General features: G+C 38.2%; 1 protein-coding gene across 1 annotated transcript in view; it reads right to left on the reverse strand.

The window, feature by feature from the left end:
- The window catches only part of LOC102497933 (potassium voltage-gated channel subfamily D member 2-like), a 608,667-nt gene that overhangs the window by 2,489 nt on the left and 582,966 nt on the right, over positions 1-23,212 (reverse strand). The window contains exons 2-4 of the mRNA XM_006149225.1: positions 12,538-12,700; positions 2,714-2,809; positions 1,751-1,843 (exon numbers count right to left, since the gene is read on the reverse strand). Coding sequence (XP_006149287.1) covers positions 1,751-1,843; positions 2,714-2,809; positions 12,538-12,700 — 352 coding nt within the window. The remainder of the gene's footprint in view (positions 1-1,750; positions 1,844-2,713; positions 2,810-12,537; positions 12,701-23,212) is intronic.

Genomic DNA, 23,212 nt, shown 5'->3' on the forward strand with positions numbered 1-23,212 from the left:
TATTCAAGCTTCTTTTGCCACTATCTTTCTTCTTTTTTTCTTTTTTTTTTTTTTAAGAGGTTTTTGTCATAGGGCACATGTGTTTGCCAGAGCGAGACAGAGGGAGGGAAAGTAAGAAATCACACCCGGAGGGGGAAAGTCATGCCATAATCCCTTCTCCTCTGTTCCCTCAGGTTTTTAAACATGCCAGCCCATGTGCCTGGTGTGATTTTTAGGCCACTGGGTCCAGGACTTGAACCGTGGCTGGCCATGTGGAGTCTAGCTCCTTAACTACTACGCTACCTGCTGGCCCCAACCACTGCTATCTTCTTAATTGCTAGCTCAGTAGGAAATGATAATGAACATCATTTCACATACTACAATTTATAGACATGTAAATTTTGCTTTTAAAATATTTAATAAAAGATTGCCTCCTAAAATGCCTACGTATGAATTTTGCATCAGAATTACAAGGGAAAACATTTTTGGTCTGCACTACTAGAGAATGACTTCAATTATTATTTTTCCTTTGTGCGTGTGAAGCCTTACAATGGAAAGTTTTGCACGTAATAAATTCCACTTAACCATGGGTTAGCCTGAAATATTAGTAAAACAATTGGGGCGATTCACTGGCTAATAAGAAATAGATTGTATTAGTTACTCATTTTGTCATTTCTTTGCTGAGACAAGCATTTTGAAATAAACGAAATGTAATATTTTACTGTTTAAAGTACAGAGAATAATGTGAGGAGACATAACAGAATTTCAAGTTAGGTATTACATTTTAGAGAAAAGATTGTGGATAAAGAATTCGTAAGGAAGTAAAATCATTCTGCTTTTGGTTGCCATATATTATTGTAGGTAGCTCAATTTAAATTATATTTGCTAATGTTAAATCATTTTTCACTTTTAAAAAGCCCTAAATGGTAAAATAATGAAAGAAAGAAAAGGAAAAGACAGAAATGAATATATTCTTTCAATAATGTGTCATTTGACTTTCAGAGTTATGTTAGTAAGTTATAGACGTGTCCATTTCCTTGTTTAAAAAATACAAATGTGGGGCCGGCAAGTGGCATGGTGGTTAAGGGTGCTGGACTCCCACATGGCCGACCATGGTTCAAATCTCGGACCTGGTGGCTTGCTTTCTCACTTCCTCTCTCTCTCTCTCTGTATCTCTCTGATCAAAACTGAAAAATAATAATGATAATAAATAAAGTTAAATGAAATAATTCTTTAAAAAATACAAATGTAATCATGTGACTACTCTGTTTAAAACCCTTAGATAATTTTCCACTTATCATGAGATAAAGATCAAAATCGTTCATGTTCCTTCAAAACCAAGCAACATCTGCTGCTGCAGGGCCACACACTGTGTGTGCCCATCTGAATTCGATTTCATTCTTGAATTCGTTGAAATGAAGAACACAGTGACCTTATCTAGAATATAACATTATTCTTAATTTTTAAAGCACTTTTTGTGTAGAGAACATCCTCTAATTTAGAGGGTTTAGGATGGTCATTTCAACTCTCCCCAATTGAAAGTAATTGGAAAGTGGTTGGTTTGGTTGGCTGTTTTTAGCATCTTTACCAGTAATGCAGAAAGTGATAACACACTTGGAAGCTTTAAGTATGTGCAAAAGTAAATAGAGGGCCCCAGAAATATCTACACGTATTAGGTGGCAACTAAAATTAGTTTAGAAAATGAGAACAAAAGTGAAGCAAGCGGAATTCCTGTCCGAGTGCAGAGAAGTTAAGCATGTGGGCTCCTTACCGTGGTTTTTTCTAGGCAGTGAAGCAGGTGGTGGTGCTGAGTTTCAAAGCTGGAGCCCGATTTGCTAACAAAGGCCTGCTCATCCTCTGAGGACTGTTAACAAAGAGAAGACAGAGGAGCTTTCTATTTATTTGCAAACAACGAGAACCTTGGCTACACATTTCCACAGAGGGATCTGGCCTATTTTCTAAGATTAAATGGCAGCATTTTACTTTTCCAACTACAAAGGGACAAACGTGCACTTGCTTTTTAAGTTGGCTGATCGGCATTTGCATTTTCATCAACTTATCCATCTTATCTTTCAGACATGCATCCCTGAATTGGAAATTTAAATCTCTTTTACTCATTCGAGGACCTCTGTAAGCCTGGGAACCATTATCTTTGGATAATAAAATTTGACCTCAGACTTAGAAAAATCCTGAAATCATCATCATGCTTACTTACATAAAAGTTATTTTGTAAGTAAAGATGATTGGAATCCTAAATACTAAAGGAGAAGGCAAAGGTAAAGCTTCGCAAATTATGTCTCATACTGAATGACCTTAACACTGGTGTTCCTTCTCCTTGAAACAAGTAAAACAAGGTATCATAGCACAGCGCCCACCCACCCATACCCCCAACCCAAATGATTTTCAAGAAACATAAGAAATTTTGAAACAAAACAGAATAAGGCATTTGAACTATTGAACATTTTTTTTACCTTTCTCATGTTAATATGAGACAGTGCAGAAATATTGCCTCATCATAAATGAAAACTATGATTTATTGGTTACTTTTCTAGCACAGTGTCTTATCTGCTATAGCCAATTGGAATGTATGGGGTGAAGTTATTAAAAGATGACACTTCTGTTGTTTTGGTAGCTATTTTCATAATTACTCATAATAAAATTATATGGTTAAGTAGAACTAAATCAATGTTACACCAATAAATTGAACATTAAAAAAGCAAAGGGCTTCATTTACCTGCAGCTGATTACTGAGTAAGCCATTCCGTTTGCTCTGCATGTAGGCGTTTGCGCTTCCGCTCTTGGCTGCCCGGATCCTGGCGAGCCTCGCTTTCTGCAGGACAAGAAAAATGAATGTCCCGTTAATACTTATGAATTGCTTTCTTAAAACAGTGAATGCACTCTTGTATAATCCTAACATCAACCTACATAGTTTTGAAAGTAAGCCAGCTTTTCACATGTAACTGTTGAATATACCCCTCTAGCCCTGAGTACTTTGTTTTCATGAATGTCATTAGTAAGATCAATTAATTACCCTGGAGATGGGTTCTGCTTTAAGAATTGTATTAAGTTTGTAAAGTAAAATGAAGCTATTTTATTATTGCTTCTCTCAATTGTGTCAAAAGAAAAGTGGCGGTATTACTTTCCTTAAAGTTCAAGTCATCCCAGTCTAGTAACTTAATGAAACAAAGATCAGTTGTCCAGCAAACCAGCTAACTCCTTTTCACTTAAATGAATTTCCTTTTTAAAATTAGTAAATAAGTTTCAGGAACCAATTGCATTATTTTCCTTTCCTTTCCTTCCTTTTTCTTTTGTCTTCTTTTTTTTACCACTTCTGCTCCCTTCTCTTTTCTTCTCCCCTTCCTTCTCCTCAATCCCTTTCCTTTGCTTTGTTTCTTCTGAAGAACTACCATTCAGTTATACCTGCACCTTCCAGTACACATTTCATGTTTTTAATTATCCTGTTAAACTACCCAATGTAAATCCTATGATAAACAAAATGGGCTCTCTAAAACAAATTCCTTAACTTATCTACTTTGCTTACTGGTATAGGCTCACATACAACTGTATGCCCGTCTGAATTCTACTTCACTCTTGTATTTGGTGAAATGAAGCATATAGTGGGTTTATCCCCCAAAAATTATAATATTATTACTAATTTTTAAAGCCCCCCCCTTTTTTTTCTTTTAAACAAAGGGCATCCCTCAGTTTAGGGAGTTTAGGGTCACTTCAGTTTCTCGCCTTTACACTGAGATCACCCAAGAGGTATAACTGAGCATCCTGGCTATTTAGCTAGATTTCTGGTATTACATTCTACTTTGTATCTGCTGTTGTATGTCTGTCTTTAGATAGCCATAGAATGAGTCTGGTTTTCACTTCCTGGAGTGCACTATTTTGATGACTGTTCTATTTGTATGATGTGTATCTAGCAAGTGCATGTATAAAAAGCAACTGGAGGGGAGTGGGGGTGGATGGTGGTGAGCAGTAAAATGGGACACTCTGCAAGGCTGACCCACATGGTACTTTGCAAAGCTGACCTACATAGAAAAGTTCTGGGTTCATTTCTGAAGAACTCCCTGAGTATGCCAAGCCCGTGATCCAGTGCTGATGGAGGCTGGGGTTGGATTAGAGGTCAAAATCCTGTTGGGGATGTCTGTCCCTCTCTCCGTTACCAGTTCTCTCTAACTCTCCTGCTCATGTAAGGAATAAATGGGAGCCAGCAGGTGATAAAGTAGTTAAGTCACTGAACTCCCAGATGGTCAACTATGGTTTGAGTACCGGATTCGGTGACTTGAAACCATATGTAATAAAATTGTCTATCATAGTCACTAGTTACACCCATGTAATTATCTAAGCATTTATCAGCAGCTTTGGAAATGCTACCTTCTTTCATTAATGAGTTGTGTACATTAACCAAAGCTATAGGCAAGTAAAGAAAAATGATGCATTTTCTCGGGACCAGCAGTTGGCGTAATGGCTATGTCGCTGAACTCCCATGTAGCTGACTGCAGAGCGAGTCCCGGACCCAATGGCTTGAACTTATGCCGGGCGCGTATGCATGTGTGCCCAAGATCCCGAGAGGAGAATGGAGGAGAAGGGATTGCAGCATGGCCATCCCCCTTGGGTGATGATCTCTCTCTTTCTATCTCTCTGTCTCTCTCTGTCTTCCTGGTGCGCACACGTGCCCTATAACAAAAACCTCTCAAAAAAAAAAAAAAAAAAAGAAAAGAAAAATGACGCATTTTTTCATCATATAATGGAAAGTCTATATATAGTGGCAATCACTACTGCAGAAGTAGTTCAAAGCTTTGGGAAAAAGAATCATTTGTTTTAGAAACAGAAAAGCCACTTTTGTTTAGCCATGTACTGTGTTAGAAAATGAACCTGTTATTTCAATTTCAATCATGACTGTTCTTTTACTTCCCTACAACACGACATGAGTTAATTGATTTAATTGATCTTGTGGAGTACCACACCAAATGTCCTTTGAACACCAGCCTTTAGGACCTGTGATTACATTTTTGGTTCCAGCAGGTAATTGAGGGAAATTATTTTACAAAGATATTTTAGAAAATCACTTTATTTCTCACTCTCTTAGTATGACAATTTTGGCAACTCTGACTGTGCAACTGGGAGGTTAAAAGAAAAGCATCTGCTGATAAAAAGGCAATGCATTTCTTCTAGTCTCCATCCCTGAGGAAAACAACTACTTGACAGGGTAGAGTACTAGCAAACAATATGGAAAGTAGAGGAAGATCTTAGTAAATTACCTTAGCCTATAAGAAAAAGTTGGAGGGTTCCACAATTTGAATTAAAAATAAGATTTATATTGTCAGGTGTTTCCCTACTCATGATAGAGTACATGCACGTATGAGAAAGAGAGATAGAGAAGGGCTGGTCACGTTGTCATCCCCTTTCTACAGCCCTCAGCCCTCCAGGGTCCTGGGCACCTGTGCATGCACGTGGTGTGCTTTCAGGCCAACCAGGCTGAGGGCTGGAACTGCGGTGGACATATGACTTCCAGCCCTGTAGTCTGGTACATCGGACTGTGCTTATATTTTAATTTATTTTTTTACAATAGGGTTCATGCACTTACTGAATAAAGAGAGGGAGAGAGAGGGAAAGTAAGAAAGCAACCCACAGGGAGATGACAATGCCACAGTCTTTCCTCCTCCACTCTCCTCTCAGGATTTTGGGCAGGCACTCACATGCACCCTGTGTATTTTTCAAGCGACTGAGACTCAAGCTACTCAAATTGTGTCATAAGGGATCCAGCTGTTTTAACCACCATGCCACCTGGCTAGACTTCTTCTCAGTTTTCACATAAAAACTTCACTGTTATTGTCAAGTTATTTATCTACTTTAAGGAATAACAATGGTGTTGGAAAAATTTGTTTATCTCATAAGCATATTTTTGTACTCATCCCAATTTTTCCTAAGTTCATTTTTTGCCTAATCCTGTAATCTCAGCATGGTGTCTCAAAACTGATTCCAAAGAATTAGTAAATATAATGGGTAAAATCCAAACTAACCAGATGAAGCAAACAGTTGGCTCTGTGGTCAAGAAAATGTGGAAAAATGCTAAAATGTTAAACAGGTTTCTTTGTTGTTGGGTTTTCACAACATATACTGTGGATATTCATTGTGAGGATAAGAGGGGATTAATATGCAGTTTTTCAGGGACCAGCAGGTGGTGTGGTGGTTAAGTCACTGGACACTTCCACTTGGCAGACTGTGGTTCGAGTCCTGGACCTGGTGACTTGCTTTCTCACTTTCTCCTCTCTCTCTCTTTGGTAAAAATAAATGAATGAATAAACAAAATTAAAAATAATTATAACAAAAAAATATGCAGTTTTTCCTTAAATTAATTTAACATGGGACTCTTTTATTGCGGAGCATGCAGAAGCTACTGTGCAGTGCAACGCAATTATTTTTTAACAAGTAGATTCTTTTTTAATTAAACCAAGCAACACATGGATATTTCTGGAACAGAAGCTATAAGCCAATCAGAGAGAGACTTACAAGTCAAACAGTATTAAGATAGTTATTTTCTCAAATCTCCTGAATGAGGTATGGGGTACACGGAGGGAAGATATTACACCATCTTGTTACTTCATCACAAAATGTGTTCAATACTTTTGAAAAATATAAATATACTAGGCAGTCTTTAAATTGTGGTAGAGGAGCCCTCTCTTTGATAATCAGGCAATTTTAGAGTTCTCAAATATGGGCCTACATTCTCCCCATACAATGTATTCTGGGGCTTTTACTTACAGGCATTTCTTTCATTTAAGGTTTAGTAAAATGTCCCATGTGGAAATAGTATATTAAGCTTGATCAGATTTTAAAACTGGAAGAACTTTATTGGAACTATTTCCCTTTGCTAAGAGAAATAGCTGCCCTGGAAATGCCCCAGTCAAGTTAGTGCCAAGAAATAAGAAGAAGACAGAGAGGGGAAGGAAGTCAATGTATTTCCTGCTGTGGAGCTTGGTTAGTCCTGGAGAAGGCTGGACAGGAAGAATGCTGGGATTTGGATCTGGGGAAGAGACTGTGCCTTGAGAAGGCAGTAAGAGGGAAGAGACTGTAGGAGGGTGTAGGAGACAAAACTATGCTTTCCAATATTGTTTCAACTGGTCCTAGGAATACCCATCATACTAGTCATATAGGATGCTGCCTAAGTGAACAAGACCTTGTTGTTCATGTACTTATTTTTTTACTCATTACACAAATATTAAGGCCTATTTTAGGGGGCATTACACTCAGTGCAGTGGAGGGAGAGAGAGAATATAGCGTAATACATGGTAACAGATTGTACATAATATTGTAGGAGAAGAGGAGGAACAACTAATGGTGCTCACAATGTCCAAAACCAAAATCTTCACAGTGAGGTTGATTTTTGACCCAAGCTTGAACCCTGGGTAGGAGTTCACTCCTTGGCCACATGAAGTAGTGTGGGGATGGAGTAGAGACTTAAGATAAAGGTAAGAAACCCATTTAGGCTAAAATGAAACATAGATTAAATACGGAGAAGTATGTGATCTCCAGATTCCTGTATGTTTTAACAATAGGGGCTATTAACTACAGACAAAGGAAAAACATAGGCTATCCACATACATTTGGAGTAAAACCAGGAAGTTTTATTTTTTAGGTTTTTGCCATAGGGCATGTGTGCTCAACAGAGACAGGGAGAGGCAGCGAGAGGGAAGGTGAGAGATCACTCCCCAGGGGGAATGGCCACATGACAATCCTTTCTCCTCCATTCTTCTCCTGGGATATTGGGTATGCATGCACATGCACCTGGAGTGATTTTTAAGCCATCACATATGGGACTTAGACTTGGTTGACCATGGGTATGTCCAGCACTTTAACCACCTCACCACCTGCTGGCTGCTCTGGGTGATTTTATTTTTAATAGTGAATAATCTAAGAAAGATCATTCTCAGGGTCTAAGAAAGAGTTACATCTTGCCTTTTCATTATACTAGAATTATGTTAAAAAATTCTTTGATTAGGATATTGCAGAGTGGATTAAGCAATGGTTCTCAAGGTCTGGTTCCTAGACCTAAGCATGCACTAAAAGTGAAAAATTTCAAGTTCTAAACCCAAACTACAAAACCAGATGCTTTGGAGAGTGGGAACCAGCAATCTGTGTTTAAACAAGCTCTTCATGTGATTCCAGTGAATCTAAAGTTTGGGAGCCAACATCATAAAGGGTGACAGACCAAATATTTTACTATTTTTCTCATTTAATGTCAAAATCTTTATGTGAGGGAACCAGCAGTTAGCATAATGGCTGTGTCGCTGGACTCCCATGTAGGAGACCGCGGTTTGCGTCCCGGATCCAGTGGCTTAGAACTCACGCTGGGCGCGTGTGCGTGCGTGCCCAAGATCCTGAGAGGAGAATGGAGGAGAAGGGATTGTGGCATGACCATCCCCCCTGGGGGGTGATTTCTTGCTTTCTGTCTCTATGTCTCTGTCTGTCTGTCTGGCGAGTGCACGCGCCCTATAGCAAAAACCTTTCCAAAAAAAAAAAAAATCTTCATGTGAAAAGTAAAATATTTACTTACACTGTAATTGACTTACTGATTCTAAACTCACTGTATGTACAATTATCTACAGAAAAATCTCAAAAGATTCATAGGTCTAATAGTGCTGGAATTTTATATCTTGACTTTTTAGCCAATAGGTGTGTGAGCATATATAAATCATCTGTATCACTAAAATAATAAACCCTTCTTTGCAAGTTGATTGTGAATATTATGAACACCAGAAATAAAACATACAGAACACACAAAACCTCTAGATAATGTGGTCAGTATTATTGAATTATAATTATACTTATTATTGATTATTACTCGCAGGTTAGTCATCTGGGTACACAGATGATTATGCGGTGTAATTCATATTTTAAAACAGGGCAGAATGCTTGTTCTAAAATGTCAGCCCTATCACTTGTCATTGCACCAATTCAGCTTTATTTTGGAAAATACACTCTACTCAATAAATACTTATTGAATGACTAAGTGAACAAATAAATCTACTGAAATGCAATGACCAAGAATGTGTTTAGAGAAGGGCTGGCACAGTTTAAATCTACGTTCACCCACAGGTTAGTGTTTAGTTGAGACTTTTATTTTTTAGAGAGATTTTTGCTATTGGGCGTGTGTGCTTGCTGTAGAGACATAGAGAGGCAAAGAGACAGAAAGCAAGGAGTCACCCCCAGGGTGGTTGGCCATAGTTCAATCCCTTCTCCGCCATTCTTCTCTTGGGATTTTATACACACACATACATGAACTCGATTTGAGTTTTAAGCCACCAGTACTGGGACTCGAACAGTGGTCAACTATGTGGGAGTTCAGAGATGTAACCATTACATCATCTGCCGGTTCTGCTAAGACTTTTCATCAAGGATTCAAAGAAATGGACTGAATGATACATTCCCTTTAGTGGAGAGAGTGGGCAGCAAATGTAGGTATAGTATTTGGGAGAGGAGTCTAGAAGAAGCTGATAGCAATGATGATTTTCTCAAATGCATACTGTATATATTCTATGCATTTGTTTGAGCTTGGAGCCAGTAGCTGGACTAAATACCAAAAAGTCTATTTTCAAGAACCATTTTGTAATATTACTTTAATTATTCAGCTTGAATGATGTTTTTATTGGATAGACTGCTTGCCTGACTGAATTAGCTAGTTGTTTTTGCAGAACTGATATTTGTCAAATCAACCAGTCCAGGATAAATATAAACTATATTAGGCTAATGATGGTTTATTCTTTTTTTTCTTTTCTTTTTAAAATTGCCCTGGGAGTAAAATAGAAAATATCCCTTGATAGGTTATTTGGTCCATGTTCTTTCTTAGATGACTGTGTTCAGTTTATTAGTCACAGACTATTTACTGGATATATTTATTAAGTTATCATATTTGACTTTATTAGGCCAGTTTTTCTTGTATTCATGACATATCAAATTCATGGCATTTTTGTAGATATTATATCATATATTTTAAAGGTACCAAAAAACATTCGTAAAACATATTTTTTCAATATTCAATGATATTTTTATAAAATCAATTTTATTTATGCTTTATAAATCTATTTAGGCTTAAAGTTTCTAAAATGTTCTTTTGACTTGCCTTTTGCACATAATGAACTGAAAAAAAAATACAAATAGTTTAGAGATCGTTTTATAAAGCTCAAATTTGTACTTCATGCAATTTTCATATAGTAGATTTTATCTTTTATTATTATTTTAAAATTTTGCTTTAGGGCACGAGCACTCACCAGAGAAAGAGAGAGAGAGCACTCACCAGAGAGAGACAGAGGGAGAGAGAGAGAAAGTGAGAACGCAAGCTGCCAGGCTTAGGGTTTGAGTCATGGTCGGCCATGTGGGAGTCCAGTGCCTTAACCACTGTGCAGGTCCCAGTAGTTCTTATCTTAAGGAAGGAATTTCTAGGATGAAGTAGATGGTTGGTAGGGAGCTAAGCTTTCTGTAAAATGTTTGTTATTTTAGACAATGTGTGTGTGTGCCTAGTGGAAGGATTCTAGTGTGTGGAGAGCCCCAGTTGCAATACATGAAGGTTCCTTGTGAGAGGGGCCAGTAGTGGCTGAAATGCTTCCAGGAGTGCTTTCCAAGGATATATGTACTCTGCACATGATTATTCCCGTTTTTTACCCTTCTCTGTTCACGGGGTTATCAGTTTTCTATTTCCATGTTAACTGAACTATTTATTACTCTTCTCCGTAATAATTAGTTAAGAGCTAGGTATTTGTCTCAAAATGTGGTGTTCTGTTAAACAAATGTCTATGAGGCTGAAAGGGTGAGTCTTTGCTGAAGAAAGATGATCTCTGACAATGGACAGGAATGAATTCCCTGAACAATATGCTTTGTGACCACACTATTTAACTTGAACTTTCCAGAGTTACCTTATGCGATTTTACACTTTACCAAAAAGACTAACATTGGGGACCAGCAGATGGCATAATGGCTATGTTGCGGGACTCCCACGTAGTCGACTGTGTCCTAGACTTGGTGGCTTAAAACTCACTATGGGCACGTGTGCAAGTATGCCCAAATCCCAAGAGGAGAATGGAGGAGAAGGGATTGCAGCATGCCCATCCCCACTAGGGGGTGATTTCTTGCTTTCTGTCTCTCTGGCAAGCACACACACCCTATAGCAAAAACCTCTCTCTTGAGAAAAAAGAAAAAGGCAACATTGTTCAAAAACCATATTTAAAATCTTGCCCTGCAATTACCTATAAAGTCACTAAACTATACAAAAATCTCTAATGACACTATATCATTTTACCACATTATCCAGATCGTACATTCACTTCAGTCATGGATATAAGTGATTTGGGGGCATTTCTGAAAATTATCCTATCTGTAAAGGATAGTGTGACCATGAAGGATACTGGAAAGATAGCACTGTAAACCTCGAGGAATCTGCAAAAGAGGATTCCAAGGATACTTTTAAGCAAAAGTATCCTTGACTTTCAGGGTGATCATTTGACAAAGAATGGGCAAAGGAAATCCACTAAACATTGAATCAGTTTTCTGAGAGGCAGCTAATCATAGTGTGTAAGTGTACGAAACTGGAACCCAGACTGCTTTGGGTTGAATGATGGCTCTCCAACATGCACATTCACACATTTTGGCCTCTTCTACTTGAACCATCTTGATTCCTGATGGACAGAAACTAAATGAATCAGATCTAGAAATCTGATTTTAATAAAATGCCAAGGATATGTCTTTTACTTTACTTCTCACATCAATGCTGCTTGCCAAATATGTCCTCCTTTCTGCTTCTGGCCTCATATTAAGATTGCATTTCCTGGGACCAGTAGATGGCACTATGGTTATGTAGCTGGACTCCCACATAGTTCATTGCAGTTCAAGTCTGGCAGCTTAAACTCATGCTGGGTTGGGACCAGCAGATGGCACTATGGTTACGTAGTGGACTCCCACATAGTTCATTGCAGTTCAAGTCTGGCAGCTTAAACTCATGCTGGGTGTATGTGCGTGCATGCCCAAAGTTTCAAGAGAAGAATAGAGGAGAAGGGATTATTGCTTAGCTATCCCCCTAGGGGGTAATATTTTGCTTTCTGTCTCTGTCTCTCCCTGGTGAGTGCATGCACCCTACAGCAAAAAATCTCTCTTAAAAAAATATTGTTATTTCCTTGCCCACTCGAAAGTTAGACATGACCACATGGCTTGCTTTGGCTAATGCATTTGAGGTGAGAGTGACTCAGGTCACTCCCAGCAAGAGGCTTCAGGAGGCAGTGTGCACCTCATCACATCATTCCTCCCTGTTTGAATGACTGCAGAAGCAGGTTGTCAAGATGAAGTTTACATCTTTGGACCAATAATGGACTGACGAGGAGATTTTTCTTGTTTTAAACCACTGAGATGTTAAGCTTCTTTTTCGTATAGAACAACCTAACTGGTCCTGACTGATGCAACTATTGATCGGCCTGGACCACTGAATTAATCATTAAGGGACTTTAAAGGTCCTTACAAAAAGTGAAGTTGAGAAATCCTGCTGGCACGGAGCTCAATACTCACCTTTTGTGCCCTTCGTTTGTCTGCTCGTTGATTTTGGTGGTAGATCCGGCTGAAGTTGGATACAATCACTGGAACAGGCAGAGCAATGACCAAGACCCCGCTCAGTGAACAGATGGAGCCAAAAATCTTCCCTGCTATGGTTTTTGGTACCATGTCACCATACCTGAGTTAGAGAAAAAGATGCATTCTTTTAAGTTACAGAAAGATAGTTCTACCTTTTTTTAAAAAAAATATTTTTGCTTTTTGTCAAATTGACTTTTGGAACACACCTATTTTTACTTCATGACTGTTAAGATACATGGCTTCAGACGTTACAAAACCAGGAATTATAAATATCAGAATATAAAAATGACCTCTCTGTCTCATAGAAAATGATCCTAACATTTAAAAATCTCTTTGATTGGAAAATATTTTAAGCCAGATGAGGTAATGATAGCTCTTCAATTTGTCCTTTATATAATATGGCATAGTTCTTTACATTTATTTCATAGTCAATATTTCTCCCATGAAATTTATAGTCTAGATAACACACTTTTCCACTTAATTTTTTTTTTCAGCATTGGACTGGTTATGAAAATTAAGTCGAAAAAGTAGTCCATCACATTTGTTTCATTGGTACATTCTCTGAAAAGATAAACTTTTCAAGTTCTCCATTAACCTTCACTTGTGAAACCCAATGACCATTTCTTCATGTTAATCTCAGTCGATCTTTCATTTGTATTTGATTAGTGGACTATGTTCTCCTTGAAACGCTTTTTGTTCTTGGCTTCAATATGAGAAAATTCCCTTAGTTGTCCTCTGATCTCATTTGCTGCCTCTTCTCCATCTTTTTTTTTCTGGCTCCTTTCCCCTTATCTGATTTTTAAATCTGAGAGTACGTTAAGTTTCAGGGCTGAGTCCTCTCCTTCTCTGCACACGAACCATCTTTCTATGTGACTGCATCCAATCCTCTAGCTGAAAATTATCTAACACAGCTGGCTATCTAACATATATGGGCAGCCCCGATATCGCTCCTCCAGTAGTCTGGTCTGATTGTGTGTACCTCAGATGCCTTAATAACCAATTAAAACTTAAATTAGCCAGAAAGGACTTTTATTTCCCCAGCTTCTTCTGCCCCCTCCCCAAATCTGTTTCTCACACAGTCTGCTACTCATAATTAAATGGAACCACAAACCAACCAGTTGCTCATACCAAAACTGAAAGAGTGACCCTACAACCCAAGCTTCCATATCTTATCTTTCAGCTGGTCTTGTCTCTGACCAAGCCAAACTGTATCCTACTAGGGTCCTTTGACGACCTTCACTTTACCACAATAAAACAAAGCCATCATCACTTCTTACCCGAGCTGGATCTAGCTTTTTACCTGAACACTCTTTTCCACATCCTCCTCTCTATGATTTATGGCAACATAGGAGCCAGGGTTGTGATTTTAAGCATGAGGATTAGACAGTTCTACTTTGCTTAAACCTTGAAATGAATTTGAAACTAAAATAGGTACACACTCCTCACCTTTGCTCCCAAGGGCCTATAACATGCAGTTCCTGCTTATATTTCAAAGTTCCTTCTACCAAGCTCAATGGCACTCCAGCCACACTGGTCTTTTTTGCATTCTAGGCTTAACTATGTCATAGGATAAGGCAAGCCCAACATACTTGCAGTTATTAGAGAATATTAAGAAAAGTCAGGAGATAAACCAGTTTACTAAAATGCAGCAAATTAACAGTCTAGAAGGATCTATAAAGGAAAAGAGATGATAGCTCTATAGATGTGGTTTAATGTTATAAGGTTATGTGAATTTGTATCAAATAAAACCATAACCACACATTATTCACCTCCAACCTATTTGTTTTGTAATCCACAGAAGTGTGCAGGTCCCCAGGTCATTCATTTATTTTTAATAGTTCTTCATCCCAAACTTATTTTCCAGCTATTTTAAACACAGTAGCCTTATTCTTTCCTTGACTCATTTTCTGAAACATTATCTCCACACGATTACCTTTATAGTACCTATAAACACATTATATTTTGTTGTTTATTCATTTATTTTTTGACTCCTCATCTACCCTACTGACATTAGAATATAAACTTGATAAAGCAGGACTGTTCTACTTTGTATCTCACCAGCATAAAGCTGGCTCTGGACCACACATCAGTTGAATGAATGTAACTCATCCTCTTTACTCATACGGAGTTCATGTAAGGGTTCCTTCCTGGAGAAGAGGTCAAGAAGGAATTTCTTTTTATCACACTACAGCAGAAGTTACCCAACTGTGTTTATAGAGCTCCAACAACTTTATGATCACTTTGGGGCTCTGGGGTGCTAGGAGTTCTGAGAATGCTCCCCAACAACAGGTCTCAGAGGAACTGATGTGGTAGAATTCAGATGCCAGGGGCTTAGAAGAACTTGAAGTACATCATATCTTAGGGGGTGGCCTAGAAAACAATGACTCCAATTAATATTTTTTTGTTGGGGGGTAAAGTACTTACGTGTCAATATGGAAATGAAACTTGTGGAAGAACTGGCCAGGGAAAGGTTGGTGAGAGTAACTGAAGGGCATACAGACTAGCCTGAAATATGTTGACCTCATTTGAGGCTTGGGCCCTTTGCTTAGAAAACCCAGGTCGTCATTCTTGTTGGTGTTTGTGGTAGATCAACAGCTGAACTAATTTGCTATAACAAAAAATTCTACAATGTTTTGGCACCAGAATGACAATATTACTTTATAGAAAAAAAAATGGTAATACCACAAGAATAAGAATGCTATGTCTATATCAAAACAGGTCTCTTTCTGTAGTCTAACTAGGAACCTAAATCATAATAAGATTATGTTAGTAAAGAAATACTTAATGCTAAAAAAAATCTTAGAAGATGTGTAAAAAAAGGCTTGAGGATCTTCTCAGTACAAAGACTGTCAGTGAGTCTGGAAGGTCAAACCCTTTTATACATTTCTGTGTGCACATTAGCTAATTTCTATGTCTGCAACAGCATACATTGAGTATCCAGCTATGTTTATCTTTTTGCATTGATTATGTAGTCACCACAGAAAAGGCTAATACAAACACACACACACATATACACATGCACACAGTTGTGATTTTTTTTTTTTAATAAAAAGGATTGGATTTTAATGCCTACCAGGGTCTAGAAACTGTTTCTTAAAAAGAATGTTAAATAACTCAGTTATCTGTTATAGTCAGAAAAGACAAGCATCAAGTCCCTGTAATGAATAAAAGCTTTAAAAACTATAAATACATAAAACAAAGTAGCTAAATGAATCTATGGTACAGTTTCTCCTGCCCCTATCTAAGATGTTTTTTAAATGTCTAAATGGTTTCTTCACAACTGAGCACGCATGAGCATTTGAGATGATGACTGGCCAGTACGGCAGCTATAAGGTGGTCAAGGAAGGGGGAATGGTGTTCATTGGTGGATAGCTCTTCTCTGACCTTTCTACTTTTGGGAAGAGAGACAACAGTTCTAGATATTGAAGAAGTTGCCCAAGGGCCTGCTGTTGTGAGATAAGGTAGAAGGAGATGGTGAAAGACTACAGGGAAGCAGAACTGGGGGTGCTGGGATAGCTTAGGTTGTCATGTAAGTATTCACGTACCAAACAGACTAAGCCTTGGGCTGCCTCCTAGGGAGCACCAGCTGTCTCCCTCCACACACCCCTTGGTACTGTATATATTACCCTTTCTAATCTCCTTGCTCCCTTTTAAGGTTGGGCTGCTGTTGGGAGTTGTAATATTTCCGGCATATTTCACAAGTTTGAAGACATTGGAGAATAATGAAAAATACACAGTATGATTCATTATCTTTTCTTCCATTATCCATTTTGTCTCTCTCCTCATTTAGAAATGACCTAGAGAAATGGGAGGGAGTAATTTTTATCTGTGAACTTGTAATTGGGCACAGAATTTGCTGAAAAGGGAAAACATCTCTCTGACAAAACCGGCTGCTCTCTTTTGTTTAAAAAAGTATCTTTTAACATGTATTCAAACTAATAGCAAAAAGCAAAGGAACATTATCCACCACAACCAGGAAATATCTTTCTCTGAAACTCTGGAGGAGATTCTTAGAATAGAAAGCTCCATAAGGAAAACTGACACTTATGGTGGTAAAACGATCATGTGAAGTTTAAATGTTCTTTAATAACTGCCATCTTTTAGTGATTAGTTCTATCCTAAGCTACTTGGTTACTTGATGGTACTTTATTCTTTATGCTCAATATACAATAACTCATTTTTTCCCCTGACTCCTCATTCTTCAATTTATGCTAAGCCCCATGGTATTACATGTTACACTCTATTTTTTTCCTTTCCTTTCTTTTTTTTTCCTTAATATTATATCTCTAGTCTTCGAATAGCTATTTCCTCAAAGAAGTTACACTAAAATATTGTGTGGATGTGGCGTTTATTGTCATCTAGACATTTTTCTTCCTATACTTGATAAAGTTGATTAAGAGACTACGAGAAGCCCCTAAAGCCCATTGAGATAAGAACAGACTTATTTATTTATTTTTCTTTATTTTGGAGAGGATTTTTGCTACAGGACGCATGCACTCGCCAGAAAGACAGAGAGAGACAGAGATACAGAAAGCAAGAAATCACCCTCCACGGGGGATGGCCACGCTGCAATCCCTTCTTCTCTATTCTCCTCTTGGGATCTTGGGCACACACGCACACGCGCCCGGTGTGAATTTAAGCCATCGGGTCCGGGACTTGAACCGTGGTCGATTACATGCGAGTCCAGAGATATAGCCATTATGCTAACTGCTGGTCCCAAGAACAGACTTATTAAAAGCAAAAACAAAACAAAGAAAACAGGAGAGAAGATACCCTAATCTAAGAGTGTAACTATCAAAAGTTTTAGGTAATGGGGCGATTGCAAGGGAGTTTCCTGATTCTCGTCCTTTCGTTTGTCGCTCCAAATTGTTGCAGAGCCTCTTATTTTTCCTTCTGCCCTTTCTCCACCCTGAACATCTGCCAGGCTGTGAGTTTATCACTCCCTTTCTTCCTGACATCAGTTAAAAGGAAGGCATACTTTGCATAAAAATGTTAATTCTAAATGTGCACACACTGCCCAAAAATACTTGGTTAAAAATGACATATTTTGCCATATGTTAACGATCAGATTAGGCGGAGACCAATTCCTTAAAAGAGATTTAATTTTTGGTTGTCTTGTTTTTCATCTCAAATAGTGTCCAAGAGTTCTAGGTACAGCCCTTCAGTTCTAGCACAATCTCTGCTCACTCAATGCCGAAAAAGTGCCTGAATCTGGTTAATCCAAGCAAACAATTCGACCGAATCTATCCATCTGTCCTTCTGTCTTCCTGATTTATCAGGTAACATAGAAATAGGCTGTAAAGTGTGCGTAATTTTACATATAATTCATTGTCACCACATCCGATTAATATCTACGCAGTTTTCCCCTATTGAATGTTTCTTAAGAAATTACACGGCTGGAATATGGCTGTCTTTAGATCCAAATGGAGACATAGTCCCTTGAATTTGTTCTCACAGTTTTCAACACGAGAGCGTTAGCTTTCTGTTCCTAATCATGGAGTTTGTTTTTCCTTCTCTTATTTAAAGAGTATGAAAGTAGGTCCATTTCATAAAGGGTTAAATGTTATCAAAGGCAGATCTCCCATCTAATGCATGACTTTCCATCTGTGAAGCTCTTTCTCATGGACACTAAGAGAGAAAGGAAAAATCATGTCATTTATAAACACTTACGAAGATGAAAGACAGCTTCAATACCACGGGAAGGAAATGCTGATTTAAAAATAAAGCCCAATGCTTCCTGTAACTCGATCTCTCTCACTCTCCATTTCTTTTTTACAATGAGAAGTCACAAATTACTAGGTCTAAGAAATGAAACAAACAGACCCGAGCAGGTGCACAGAAGCCCAGGAGCATCCTGTATGTTGTATAGGGTAGATTCTGGTTTAATAAATGCTGTATTTCGACTACTCTAATAGTTAATATGAAAACAATTTAATATGGGTGCTTAGGGGAGTAAGTACATGAAACACTGGTATCCTTTAAAAAGTTAGACAAAGGTGGGACCAGCAGATGGTGTAATGGCTGCGTGGCTGGACTCCCATGTGGTTGATTGTGGTTCGAGTCCTGGAACTGGCGACTTAAACTCACACTGGGTGCGTATCTGTGCATGCCCAAGATCCGGAGAGATGAATGGAGGAGAGGGAATTGTGGTGTGGCCATCCCTCCTGGGGGGGTGATTTCTCATTTTCTGTCTCTCTGTCTCTCTCTGGCGAGTGCACGTGACCTATAGCAAAAACCTCTTCAAAAAAAGCTAGACAAAAGTAAGTGATCTATTTAACATTTTATTTAAAACCACTAGTCAATTATGTGGGTTATTTTGGGGTGTATTTTAATTAATGATTAGTGTTTCAATTTTTCTCCTAGACTGAAGTGCTAATCTGAGAGGACTAAAAAATATATATGTTTTTTCTGAACTGGAATTTGGATCAGATTTTTACTAATGATTAAATCCCTTGGTGTCTTAGTAGCTATGTTATTCATGGATTTTCTGCCATCAGCTTGGTATTCTAGAAGGATTACAGTCTGAAAGATCAATGTTACAGTAGCTGTAACACTCACAAATTGTAAGTGACTTTTGGAAAAGTGTTGCTAGGTCAGCCAATGGTGGTGTCCGGATCTTACACAGCTGACTTCGTGGTTTGAGTTCCTGATCCAGAGGCTTGAAAAACATGTTGGACGTATGTGCATGCATGCCCAAATTCCCAAAAGGAGAAAGGGAGGAGAAGGGATTGCTGTGTGACCATCCCTGTTGAGGTGTGCTTTCTCACTTTTTCACTCTCTCTATCTCTCTGATGAGTACACACACCCTCAAGCAAATTTTAAAAAAATGAAAAAATGGCACCTGCTTGTAGTATAGAACTTACTTGCCAGAGGGACCTTGGAGTTACTTTCATAATAGACAGAGTTATCTGATATTTAAAAATCAATGTTTGGCTGAAAAATTCTCCTGATTTTGTCTCTGACTTTCTTTCCTTCTTTTTTTTTTTCTTTTCTTTTTTTTTTTTTTTTTTTTTTTGTTGTTTTTTGCTTTAGAGGTCAAGGGCGCGAGAGGTAGAAAGCGAGAAATCACCCCCCAGCGGGGATGGTCACGCTGCAATCCCTTCTCCTCTGTTCTCCTCTCGGGATCTTGGGCACGCACGCACATGCACCCGGCGTGTGTTTAAGCCGCTGGGTCCAGGACGTGAACAGCGGTCGACTACATGGGAGTCCAGTGACATAGCCATTATGCTAACTGCTGGTCCTGTTTCTGACTTTCTTACTTAGATGATCAATAACTGTACTGAAGCTCTAATGGAATGCTTGAGTATTGGTCTTGGAATTATCTCACATATATAAGTATTTAAAGTAATCTGTATTTTCTTCTGTCTTAGCCAAATTATGAGCTATGATTCTCTTAGCAGTATATATATATATTTAAATCTTTCACCCTGTTGGGAACATTAATCATCTTACCATGCAATAAATTAAAAGGGAAGCCAAAGGAGTCCCTCCATGCAACACAAAGGTTTCCAATAAATGGATGGATAGAATTCAAGCGAGTCAGGAAACTAGGATACCATGTGCTCTCACATACATTTTCAGGATAAGAGTTTCCACAGATTTTATTAAATTATCAAGTGTTATATATTGCCCAAATAATGTTTAAAAGTTATTATTGTATACTTAAGGGAATATCAGTGTCATATCATGTCAATAGAAATGTGCTGAACTCACACTGCACAAAGAAAGTGCTGTAAAAGTAACAGCATTATTTTACAGCTGCAGAAATACCAAAGACCACTAGGGGGCATAAAAACCTAAACGAAAATCTGGACACAAACCAGGTCTTTTCTGGTTTTTCCCAAGCTGAGAGCAAGGGAAGTATTTCCAGTAAATTGCCTGCACTGATTCCTTATCTTTGCCTATGCTCATTCAATATTTAGGATATATTTTGGGCATCTTATTCCTCTGAAAATAGTCAAACAGGACAACCCCCCCCCCAATTTCATAGATTATCTATTTTCGAGGTGTTTGCAAAAGATACAAAATGATTCTGACAGCATATTGTGTTTCTTTTGCAAAGATAAGTCATTTTCTATAATGTGAGAGATCACTAACATGTAATTTTAAACAAGAAACCCTTAACCAGGACCCTTAGTGAGAAAATCAAGGGAAATTAAAGGATTGTTTGTGTATAAGAAGGGGGAAAACTGAGGAAAGAACTAAGACATTTTTAGCATATGTACTCAGTATTAATACCCTAAGCCTTCCACGTTAGATTTCAGTTGGCTTACTGCCTCTGTTCCTTTAGCTCGTGCCTTTTTTAAAAAACAAATCTTTTCTCTTTCCTATTTTTCTCCTGCCTTCACCCTACTACGTGATTAAGTCGTGGCTTTAAAAGTTATAAATGAAACCTACGATTCTAATCTAGCATCCTAATGAAATGTTTACCTACATGAATGTCATCAGTAAAACACTTTATAGTCTCCTTTAAATAATGTTTTATTGTCTTCAATGCCTGCTTTTCAGAGCCACCTTTTAATACGTTATTACTAAAAAAAAGTTATGAAAATATTTGTACAATGAATCATTGTGAGGCACACATCAAAAACAAACAAACACAAAATTGTACCGGGGCTGGCTTTCCCAGCTGTGGGACTACTGGAAATATGTTCCTCTGTTTTGGGTTCCTAGTGTCGGTTGCCAGGAGCTGTCCTTTCCCCCTCACATGTCTCTTGAGTCTGATCGCGTCATTCTCCTACATAAACGCCTTAATTGTCTCTGTCACCTGCAGGAAAAAGCTCAAGCTCTTTAGTATTAAACACACAGCTCTTCACAGCTTGGCTCTCCTCATCCTCTACTCCTCATCCTCATGCACCCTACATTCATCCCAACTGGAACAAGTAACTTTCTATTACTGGAATATATTATGGCCTTCCATTCCTCTATGCCTTTGAGATTACTGTTCTTTCCAGAATATCCCTCCTTGCATGATCACTGCATAAATCCTTTGGTTGAACCCCAATTTACATCAATACTCTTCAAACATCAGCTCTTAATTAAAGAAATGTTTGATTTGTCTTTGTTTGAGGGTGGTGCACCCACCAGAAAGAGACAGAGAGACATAAAGAGAGAACAAAGCACCCCTTCATGGGGAATGGTCATGCTGCAATCCCTTCTCCATCTCTCCTTCCTTTTCAGATTTTGGGTACTCCTGCAAATGCAACTGGCATGTGTCTTCAGCCACCGAATCCAGGACTTGAATTGCACAGCTGGCCTTCTGGAATCCAACTACCTCAACCATTTGGATGTGGAGCTGGCCCTAAAGAATCTCTTGACTATTCTATCGCTATCCAATAAATATATCTATTCTTCTTCCTCTTCTCTTCTTTCTATGTCTGCTATGCTACCTGCAACTAATAGAGTACAATTAGTTTTTTAAAGGTCTATCTGCTCTCAATAAACCAAGAAGCCCATGAGGTCAAGGATCATGCCATCATTCTAAATCCAGGTCTGTTTAGACCTTGCCCAGTGCTGAGCAAATGGTTGGGACTCAATAAATGTTTATCACTTAAATAAATCCTCAGGGAAAGGTCTGATGGTAAACAATAAACACGAAAGGGAGCAAGGGGGGTACACATTTACTACTTCTTTTCTCTTTACCAGATCTCCTATTTTTTTCCTTAGGCCTAACACCATCTCATCCCAATTTTTCTAACTCCATCTTCAATATTTACAAGAAATACTCAGCATAATCTCATCCTAGACTGTTAACATAGCTTTCTTTTTATACTTGGAGAAACTGTGTTTTTTTTTTTTTAATATATATGATTTTAAGATGTCTGCTATGCTACCTGCAACTAATAGAGTACAATTAGTTTTTTAAAGGTCTATCTGCTCTCAATAAACCAAGAAGCCCATGAGGTCAAGGATCATGCCATCATTCTAAATCCAGGTCTGTTTAGACCTTGCCCAGTGCTGAGCAAATGGTTGGGACTCAATAAATGTTTATCACTTAAATAAATCCTCAGGGAAAGGTCTGATGGTAAACAATAAACACGAAAGGGAGCAAGGGGGGTACACATTTACTACTTCTTTTCTCTTTACCAGATCTCCTATTTTTTTCCTTAGGCCTAACACCATCTCATCCCAATTTTTCTAACTCCATCTTCAATATTTACAAGAAATACTCAGCATAATCTCATCCTAGACTGTTAACATAGCTTTCTTTTTATACTTGGAGAAACTGTGTGTTTTTTTTTTTTTAATATATATGATTTTAAGCAAAAATAGAAGTAGAAAGTCTTGACACTTTTTCCAGTCCCTTCCTGTTTTCCATTGTCACAGACTTCATAAACACGAATCTGGCCAGGATTTTGAAATACGAATCATCCTATATTTGATAGACTTTGTATTTTAAATGCCCAATAATTTGACTGAATGCTGACTCTGGTTCTCTGAATCTCACATATCATTCTGGGAAATGGCTGAGATTTTCCAAACCCCTTTATTCTTCTCCTGGCTGCTACTAATCTTAGAGAGTGAGCACTAGCAATTCTCTGAAAATACCATTGTGTAGTGTTCATTTTTCTTCACGAGATCCTTTCTTGTTACACACTTCGAGTATATTGAA

Source organism: Tupaia chinensis, unplaced genomic scaffold (assembly GCF_000334495.1).
Source record: "Tupaia chinensis unplaced genomic scaffold, TupChi_1.0 Scaffold000257_1, whole genome shotgun sequence".
Classification (NCBI taxonomy): Eukaryota; Metazoa; Chordata; class Mammalia; order Scandentia; family Tupaiidae; genus Tupaia; species Tupaia belangeri.